Here is a 9,682-nt window from a genome sequence, read left to right as displayed (position 1 = left end):
TTCATGAAAACACTTTTTATTTAAACTTTACACAACCGGTGGTTTGTTCATTTGCATCCCAAATAGCAGCAGCTAGCTGTAGCACTTCCTAGGCAGTCTGAGACCACTTCCTGCATGAATATAATAATATTTATTCCAGAACAACCCATAACGTCAAACTGATGTGGGTTTAAAGGTTTAAGTGTTGGCGTTAGCATGAACTGCTATGAATTCGTTGAAACTCAAGAATTAAAAAGAAGCTAAAACTTTCTGATCAGTTTTCAGATTTATTGTGCAAATAAAGAGATCAGAGAGCTGCAGCTTCTTCTGGCTGCTGATGCACCTGATGCAGCCACTTCCTGCTGGGCTGACACACAGGGAACGCATTTAAAGTTCTTTAAATTAACTGTCCCTCACTTTAAAACCCGTTTGACGAGCTAACAGCTACCTCCAGCTGACCGAATGTTGGAGTGGATTCTCAGTCATCCAGTTTCACACTGATGAACACCTTCATTTGGTACGCAAACCGAGCAGCTCCCTGCAGCTCAAAGCTTGGAACTCCTCGCTGTCCAGGTCTGAGCTGGATGGAGGAGAAGCTGCTTTGATTGGAAACCTTTAGGATCCAGGACAGACCATGTCCTGGATGGACAGACCATGTCCTGGATGGACAGGCCATGTCCTGGATGACTGAGAGTCTTCCCCAACAAGCCTGACCTCCTCCTCCTCCTCCTCTGTTTGATGTTTCCTGTTTGACACTTTTAGCTTCATCACGCTCATCTCCAACCATCTATCTGCAGTTTCAGGTGGAACAGGAAGTTCTACTGACTCTCCATGGAAAGTTGTTCCGGTCTCTGTGGTTCAGGGTGGAACTGTGACCAAGCTTCCTTAGACAGAAAACTTTTTTGTATAACTGGAACTGTTACTTTTGTTCTTTTGTTGTGAAATGATGGAACAAATAATCTGAAAGAACCGTTCACATGAAGCTTTTTAAAATCTGAGCGTTTTCCAGGTGGCAGAAGTTCCCTTTGGTCTTGTTCCCATTCAGACTAGCCATTAGCTCATCAGTCCGATCAGAATTAAACTCTTTATCTCTAAACTGAAGTTATTTGGAACCTGTACACAGAAACCCACTTAAAAATTCTGATGTATCACTTTACCCAAGTAAAAAAAATAAAGATAGTGCAAAGAGGCCAAAAATGTGCAAACAAAGTTTCTGTCCTGAAAAGACTTCAGGTGGCCCATTTGGAGGTTCTGATGAAGCAGCTACGTCCTCTCCACAGGTGCCTAAAGATTCTGTTTTGGTCTCATATAGTTTAGATTGAAATCTTTCCACGTTAGAAACGTTTTCTGTGATTACATTCAGTTTGACTTTTAATTCCTCTGATTAAAGGCCTAGCTGTCCATCTCTAACCTCCGTACAGAAACATCTTTTCATCCACCTGTAACTTTACACACACAACGTATCGCAGCGTCTAATGGAAGCAACAAAACTCCTGACAGCAAAAGTGATGCATCAGCTGCTTTTTTTCTTTGCCACCGATACAGGAACACACGAGCGAGCGGCTACGCCAAGCAATAAACGCCGGCTCAAAATCTACAGCGAGCGCAAACACAAGAGTTACACAACTGTGGAACAGTAGTTTGGTCTTTTTTTGGATTAAAATAAAGCATTTAAAGTATAATTTTTAAAATAAGCAATCAAAAATACGTCACATCTCAGTACTCCAATAGGAACTCTTACATTTATATTGTGCTCATTGGGATTCTATCTCTTTACATATATTTTATTCTTTCTTATGTATATATTTATATATTCATATATATATTATTTTTTATTCCTCATGCTGTCGGGACTGTGTAGTGCCTCCAGCTGTTGAAGAGTGCAAAGACCTCAATCCAGATGTTTTACTGAATGCAGACTTGATCATCGTGGCTGATGGGATCGTGGAAGGCAGTAAGTGGTCAAAGATGAGATGTTATGAGGCTGACGGTTAGCACCACAGGGAATCCTTCTGAACCTCAGGAGGAACATTCTTCTTAGATTCTACATCAAATATCTGCTCCTGCATCTGGAAAGACGAAAACTGGAAGAGACTGTGCTCTCCAGGGGTTCTAGAGCCCCTCCAGAAGGTCTTTTTGTTCCAGACCTTCAAAAAGCACCATCCACTTCAGAGGGACGGTGCTCTCCAGGGGTTCTAGATGAAGTTTGTTTGTTCCAAAAGGTACCATTTGCTTTAGAAGGGATGGTGCTCGTCAGTGGTTCTAGATCCCAAAAGGTCTTTTTGTTCCAGAACAATTTGCTCCAGAATGTTAAACTGCACCATCCACTTCAGAAGGTGATGAACTCCAAAGAGTCCAGAACAAACATTTGCTCCAGAAGCCTGAAGGTACATACTCTTCAGAGGGTCTAGATTCTCTACAGGACGTTTGTTTGTTCCAGAACTTCAATAACCGATAATCTGCTCTAGAACTGTAAAAAGTACCGTCCACATCAGGAGGATGAGTAATAGACTCCAAAGACTGCAGAGCAAATATTTGCTGTAGAAGTTCTGAAAAGATAAAGGCCAGAAGGGACAGTGCTCTTCAGAGGTTCTAGATATCTACAGTTGGTCTATTCAATCCAGAACTCAATACTTGACAATCTAGTCCAGAACCTCAAAAAGTACTATCCACTTCAACAGACCAAGAAGATTTGTTTCCTCCAAAAGCTCAAGAAGGTTGACCAAACCACAAAAGAGTTGAACAGCCAGCCCCCACCAGAACTCCAGAGGTTCCGCAGAGTACTGCTGCTCCAGAAGTTCAAAAGGGTTGACTCAATGTAGAAGTTTAGGAAGGATGATCATCAAATGATCTACTCCAGGAAGCACTTCAGTGGAAATGTGAAATATGTGCAATGAGACACTGAGAAGATGGTCAGACAAAGAGAGAGACGAGACCCTGTAAAGTACCGGAGGTCTTCTCCAGACACTGCCCTTGTTGTCAGATATGGATCGTGGTTGTTTTCTTTTGTGGCACAGAGAGTTCAGAGTTGATCAGTTAGTAAACCAGCTACTTTAAGTTCTGGTCCTGAAAGGTCCAGGTCAGTCTAAGGATAGCTAGTCACTGCAGCCTGTTTCTGGGCCAGACGGCGCAGCTCCTCCCTGATTGCCTTTATAAGAGAGGCGGAGGTGTGGGCGGAGGGGGAGGCATCCTCCGGTGGGTACTCAGGGGTGGGTGAGGTCAGGAGGAGGGGTGGAGCCGACGGGTCCCGCAACGAGGAGCTGGGCATCTGGAAAACGGAGGAAGAGGAGAACTCGGGGAAGGACAACACCTGTGGAGAGAAGAGAGAAAGGGTTTGGGCTAAGAACTGTGTTCTGCACCGGTCCTGAAGTACTTCATGACTTACACTCTCTCTGCTGCCTCCTGGTCTGGACAGGTCCTGGTCTGAGTGTTGCTGGTGCCAGCTGGAGCCCGTGGGCCCAGACATGCTGCGACCCACGCCGGGGTACACACCGATCTGGCTGGACAGACCCACCTGAGTCAGGTGGTGGAGCTGTGCCCCTGGAGAGTCATATAGACAGAAAACAAAACTTGTGCATTCTGTGATTCTAACAGGATAATAAGAGTGTTTTAAAAAGGCGCCGGATCGGTCTGTCCGGGTGGCTGTACCTGTACTGCCTCCGACGGGTCGCGGTCTGGAGGAGGAAGGAGGGTCCTCATACTTCCCCCTGTTGGAGTAAATTGATTCCTGCAGTTGGTCTCCAGTAGAAACATATCCTCCTGAGCCCAGGCCCTGCCTGTGAAAACAGAACACAGGATCAGTTCTGACTCAGTTCCAGGGTCCAGACCTCCACCGGGTTTCAGCACACTGACCTCTGCAGCAGACCCTGGATGGATGTGGGAGAGACTCCCAGCTCTGCATATCTCTGTAGGGTTTAAACAGAAGCACAGCAAACACTGACATGGGTGCAGAGATGAGAGAGAGATCCATGGTTTCAGCTGAAGAAATGACACTAAAGGATATGAGAGGGGGCCGCTTCATCAGAGCCCCCCTGCTGTCCTAAAGCTCGGCCCTGGGAAGGCTTGGTCTTACCCCGCCGCTGGCCTGTGAGGACGGTGAAACCAAGGCGAAGGCGTCATCCAGCAGGGAGTGCATCTGTTGACGGGCCTCCTCGATGGAGGGCTGTGGGGGCATGTAAGGGGGCGGGGCCGGGTCAAAGACCTCGTCGGTTGGGGATGGACTGCCATGGTCTGGGGGCAGGTCAGGGTCCGACTGTAAGAGATGAGACAGGATACAGAGCAGATGTTTAAACTTTAATCTCCAAACTTAGCTTTTAAATGGTGTCCAACTCAGAACACAGGTCAGATGTTATGGAAATCCTCAAAAGGAGGATCTCAGACCTGTTCTCTGCCTCCCTGAGGTCTGGAGTATTACACCTGTATCATTTGGCCCATCTGCCTGATGCAGAACAGCTCTGATCCATCTCCTCATGAACTCCTGTGGACCTCTGCAGGTCTGCTGTGGACCTCTGCAGGTCTGCTGTGGACCTCTGCAGGTCTGCTGTGGACCTCTGAAGGTCTGCTGTGGACCTCTGCAGGTCTGCTGTGGACCTCTGAAGGTCTGCTGTGGACCTCTGCAGGTCTGCTGTGGACCTCTGAAGGTCTGCTGTGGACCTCTGAAGGTCACTGGCTCACCTTCCTCCCATAATGCACCTGGTACCATGTCTTCCTCAAGTAAAAGACACAAATGGACCACACCACCAAAATGATGGGAACATGACTATCAGACCAGAACACCTTCCGTTGCTCCACGGTCTGGTGGGATGAGAACATTCCACTTTAATGATTCAAGTCTTTGCCTGATTTGAAAAGTGTTCATGCTGAGGTTGATTAGAGTATCGATATATTTTTAAATCACACAGATGAATAAAACCTGAGATAAAAGGACATCAGTGGAGACAAAATGGGTTCATACCATGTAGGCTACATTGTTGAGTCCTGGGAACTTCCTGTAGGTGGCACTCTGGTCGATGAGCAGCCGGTCTCTGTCGGTATCAGGGAGACTTCCTGGTCCCTGTTGAGCCCTCCGACCTCGAGGAGAGCGCCTTCCTCTGCAGGAAAAACACACATGAAAATGAGGCTGAGATGACGACTGAAACAGACAGTCCAAAGGTTCTGCTGAAGGTTCTGCTGAAGTCTGACCTTTTCCTGGAGTCAGTGGGGGTGGGCGGTGAGGCCATGTCGGCCTGAAGGATGCAATCCATGTGGTCGTGGGCGGAGCTATAGAGTCGCTGTGCCGCCTCGCTCTGAACCGGCCCGTCTCCGAATGCGTCCATGATGTCATCCATGGAGGGAAACTCGCACTGGCCCCGCCTCTTAGCTCGCTGTCGCAGTTTGTTCCGGTGGTGCTCGATCTCGGACTTGTGCCTGAGCGCCACCTGCTGGATCAGAGCGAACAGGTTGTCCTGCGCCCCGCCTGATGACGAGGAAAGAGCGAGTTGTTCGTGTCGCCAGCTCACCTCCGTGTTGACCTTTTCAGTGAGGGAGGGGCTCAGCTGCGGGGGGGCCTGCGTTGGCGGCGGGCTCGGACGCGGCTGCATGGCGATCAGCTGCACCTTGTTGGCCTGGCGCCGGGTGCCGTCAGACGAGCCGCGGGACAGACGATCGACGTGGTCAAAGATGGAGGACGAGGACAGGAGCTCATCTGGTCCACTGCCTGAAGGGGCTCCTGTTGGAGGGGGTCAAAGGTCAGAACATTTGATTCTTAAAAAACAACGAAATAAAACTCCCAGGATGCACTTCACCCACAACATCGGACTTTACAGAATTCTCCTCATCTTCAAAGATCTCATTTGTCTCTAAAACAACCAGATCCTGTTAAAAACTACTTGGACTGAACATGGAGGATTTCTCCATGTTCAGTCACGTGCTGACAGCAAACAGATCTGAGGGGATGGTTGGGGTTCGGGTGGAAACGTACCCATTTTGCTCCTCCCTTCAGTCACGAACGCATTGAACAGAAAAAAGAAATAAAAACTGATGAAACGCAACATCATCTTTGTCAGTGCATCTAATGACGTCACAGATTCTCTGACCATTTTTGGGCATCTTCCTGTGTTGTTTCCCTTCACTGGGCGTGGCCACAGGCCTGGTGGTTTCCTCTGCCGACTCCCTGCCGCTTGATTGGTCGCTTCCAAGTGAGTCTCCGTCAGACGGGCTGAGCCTGTAGGAAGGAAAGGCCGTTTGTGTCGCAAATGAGCCTGATGGAAGTATTTGTTGTTTCTGGTGACCTGGTAAACCTGCCAGGTTGGTTTCTAGATGCAGCTGAACAAGAAAAACTTTGAAATCAAGCTTCATCAAATGAAATCAAACCAAACAGGTTTTATAAAATCTGTTTGACCTTCCTCTGCGGCGGCTCAAACGCGCCGCCTTGGTGGAGGATCCTTTGGATTTGGGAGTGTTGAGGTCTCCGCCATCAGAGGGCGTGGCTTCTTTCACGGGGGCGGGCAGCGGGCCGGGCTCCTGGATCACCATGATGTCTTCTTTGCTGTGCTGACCGAGATGAAGCTTTGCAAAGTCGAAGCCTTTGACGCTCGGAGCCTGAAGCTGCAGAGGATCTGAGTATCAGCCGGGAACTTGTTTTCAGACAGGACAGGTGGCAGGTGACAGGTGACAGGTGAGCACGCCCTGCCTTACCTTCTGCCTCTGCTGGATGGTGCTGATGGCGTCCGGCTGGAACTCCAGCTTCTCAGAGCCACACAGCTTCCAGTAGAGGATGATGATTATGAAGACGGCAAGCAGGACAGGGACAACTACACCGACGATCAGCCAGATGCTGCTGCTCTGAGTCTCTGCCGGAGGGACGGACAGAGTCTCCACGGCTGGACGCAGGTAAGGAACAGGAGAGGAAGAAGCGAGGATCAGGTGAGCGTCAGATCTAAAAAGTTAAAGAACAAATATGGTGACTCACGTTGGGCCAGTGGTCTTTGGACTCTGTGTCCCAGGACGATGGCGGCCCTCTGAAGGTCCAGACGGTTCATGGTGGCGGCGGTTACCTCTGCCGGGACCCTCACTCCACCTGGACCCTCTACAAAGTAAAACACCTCCAGGGGGCGCTCCGGCCCGGACAGCCTGGAAACCCGCACCACCTGTGACACAACGGGTGGACTATGAGTCACGTTCGCTGTTTTATTTAAAGATGGACGCCTGTCCTCGTCCTTTACGACTGACGACAAACTGGTCCTCCCTCCCCAGGCTGGTCAACAATCAGGTCTGAATCAGCAGAAACACACCTGGTGAATGAAGTCTAACTCACCTGCAGGTTGTTGTTGCCCACGGCCGTTGCCCTCCTCCAGCGCCTCCTGTTGGTCTCCTGCAGCCCCTCCTCCAGCAGCAGAGCCAGACGTCTCTCCAGTCGGGCTTTAAAACTCCTCTCTGCCACCTGCTGCTCCTGAACCCCCAGCAGGACTGAAACAGACCACAGGAGGGTGAGACCTGCATGCTGACAGCTGTCGTCTCTCGACAGAGGACGTTTTTACCTGTGCGGACCCAGGTGGCTCTCAGGTGGTGAGACGTGTTCAGCTCAGGATAATGGAAAGCTGTGGAATAAACATTTATAAAGGATCAAACACATGCTCATCAACACGTGTTCAGTAAGACAAGCGTTACACAGGAGGAGAAAAGTCTGCTGTGGTGGTGATGACAACCCCCGGCCAACAGGGGGCGCCACTTCCACCAGTTTAGCCCCTCACACCTCCAGTTGTCACATTCATGCAGCCTTGATGTGTTTGTGTCGTACGTTCTGCGATCTGCAGCACAGGAAACCCAACGTAGAAGCTGAACTCCACCAGGCTGAGCTTCCTCAGGTGTTCGCTGACCTCCGACCCCGGCAAATAACCTCGCCCGTCTCGCACTGCAAACGTGATGTCCACAGGAACCTTCTGCCCCGCTGTGGGCCGGGCCGGGCCCAGTGTGACGTTCAGCAGCTGAAGAGGAAGTCAGACTTTTTATTCGAATGCATCCAGAAGCTCCCGTCCACGAACAGGTACGACTCACCTGGATGGTGATGTTCCCCGTCTCATGTGATCTCCTCCGGGCCTCGGTGTACCCCATCAGCAGCCCCCTCTCCAAACGGTCAGTGAAGTTGCACACTCTTACGTCTGCGTGGGCGGGGACAAACTGCAGCACCGAGTGCACCTGGTAGCGGAGGTCAGGTACGGTGTAGAGCGGCGTCACGGTGGGAACTGGACCTGAGCCTCGCGGCGACTGTCGGAGAGCGTTGATGACTGATATGGCGGTGAAGATCATTGGTCCCGACACGACACGGAAGGCGAAACTGGATGGAGTTCTGAGGAACTGCGGAGAACACAGCTGTCAATCATCACGGTGGACACGTGAGAACACGGGACTGAAGCTGAAAACATCCAAAACCAGAATCACGATCTGATCCTGTGAAATTAGAGCGGGAGCGATGAATGCTGAAGAAGTTCAAAGGGAACTGAATATTAGCTAAACTTTCAATGTTAGTTGAACGAAACAGCAGAAGAAGAAGAACCGACACAGAGCAGAAAGACCTACAGGAGCCATGATTACCTGCAGCTCCACAGAGCGGTTGAACTCCCTCCTCAGAAGGTCTCGAACCTGACTGAACCCGGCTGACGAGCCTTTCGAACTGACTGAAGACAAACAAACACATCAGCCGACTGGACCAAGGACCCAGACTTCCTGTCACATGACCATGACTCTTACCCACTCTGACCAGGTACAGCTCCGGCTTGGTGATGTTGCACAGGTACTGCCTGATGGGCGGAGTCTGAGCCCCCCTTGGTGTGGTAACGGGGGTGGCTCTGGTCAGGCTGATGGAGGTGATCTGGGTGGTGGTCGCTGTGGGTGAAGCTGTGGTTGGCCTCTCAGGTTTCTCAGGGCGGGTGGGGGGTCCCAGCGGGGGAGGGAACGGTGCCCGGATAGTGGTGTTGGATGACGGGTGAAGAGGGTGTCCACCGGGAACCGGCCTTAGGTCTTTGGGTTTTGGAGCAGTGGGAAGGAGGGTGGCTGATGGAGCGGGTGGCTTCTCCTCACCTGAGAGGGTAGGTGAGGGTGTGAGAGGAGGGGTGGAGCCTGGTGGGGGGTGTTTGGGCTCCAGATGAGGTGGAGGGCTGGGGGTCGGGGTTGGGGTAGGAGGAGGATGGTGGGTTTGTGTGGTTGTAGGACGAATTGATGGTCTGGTGTCAGTCCGGTTTACTTGATCCTGATCCTTCTTTTTCTTCTTTTCCTGTTCCCGTTCCCGTTCCCTCTCCCGTTCCCTCTCCCGTTCCCTCTCCCGTTCCCTCTCCCGTTCCCGTTCCCGGGCCAGCAGGTTGGTGTAGTACTCCAGACTGTTCATGTCCGGCAGCAGCACCTCTGTTGGCTCCAGAGGCATCATGTCCTCCGGGTCGTAGTCCTCGTCCCAGGTGGGGAAGCCATCCAGAGGAGTGGGGCGGGTGTGTAGCGGTACATTAGGGGTGGAGGAGGAGGGGGAGAGGGGGAGACGGGAGGAGAGGGGAAGGATGGGTCGGGCGGGGAAGTCCGTGTCGTAGGAGACCCAGTCCTCTCTGGAGTTTGCGTCCCAGGGGTGGCTGGGCAGCGGCGTGGCGAGGGACAGCTCCTCACCGTCCGGCACCATGAAGGACAGCGTCTCCAGGTAGTCCCCGGAGCCCCAGGCCTCCTCCAGGGAGGGACCCTGCTC

General features: G+C 51.3%; 1 protein-coding gene across 1 annotated transcript in view; it reads right to left on the bottom strand.

Annotated features, from left to right (window-relative positions):
- The window catches only part of si:dkeyp-27e10.3 (UPF0606 protein KIAA1549), a 13,867-nt gene continuing 4,185 nt past the window's right edge, over positions 1 to 9,682 (bottom strand). The window contains exons 3-21 of the mRNA XM_017403766.3: positions 8,707 to 9,676; positions 8,551 to 8,633; positions 8,014 to 8,313; positions 7,757 to 7,943; positions 7,497 to 7,556; positions 7,274 to 7,425; positions 6,929 to 7,106; positions 6,655 to 6,839; positions 6,359 to 6,564; positions 6,054 to 6,181; positions 5,939 to 5,953; positions 5,478 to 5,686; positions 5,161 to 5,399; positions 4,934 to 5,069; positions 4,052 to 4,231; positions 3,832 to 3,884; positions 3,628 to 3,755; positions 3,365 to 3,519; positions 1 to 3,289 (exon numbers count right to left, since the gene is read on the bottom strand). Of these exons, the coding sequence (XP_017259255.1) occupies positions 3,065 to 3,289; positions 3,365 to 3,519; positions 3,628 to 3,755; positions 3,832 to 3,884; positions 4,052 to 4,231; positions 4,934 to 5,069; positions 5,161 to 5,399; positions 5,478 to 5,686; positions 5,939 to 5,953; positions 6,054 to 6,181; positions 6,359 to 6,564; positions 6,655 to 6,839; positions 6,929 to 7,106; positions 7,274 to 7,425; positions 7,497 to 7,556; positions 7,757 to 7,943; positions 8,014 to 8,313; positions 8,551 to 8,633; positions 8,707 to 9,676 (3,789 nt within the window). The 3' untranslated portion in view covers positions 1 to 3,064. The remainder of the gene's footprint in view (positions 3,290 to 3,364; positions 3,520 to 3,627; positions 3,756 to 3,831; positions 3,885 to 4,051; positions 4,232 to 4,933; positions 5,070 to 5,160; positions 5,400 to 5,477; positions 5,687 to 5,938; positions 5,954 to 6,053; positions 6,182 to 6,358; positions 6,565 to 6,654; positions 6,840 to 6,928; positions 7,107 to 7,273; positions 7,426 to 7,496; positions 7,557 to 7,756; positions 7,944 to 8,013; positions 8,314 to 8,550; positions 8,634 to 8,706; positions 9,677 to 9,682) is intronic.

Source organism: Kryptolebias marmoratus, linkage group LG18 (assembly GCF_001649575.2).
Source record: "Kryptolebias marmoratus isolate JLee-2015 linkage group LG18, ASM164957v2, whole genome shotgun sequence".
NCBI classification, from domain to species: domain Eukaryota; kingdom Metazoa; phylum Chordata; class Actinopteri; order Cyprinodontiformes; family Rivulidae; genus Kryptolebias; species Kryptolebias marmoratus.
The sequence above is the reverse complement of the archived record's forward strand: the minus strand, read 5'-3'. Positions and strand labels throughout refer to the sequence as shown.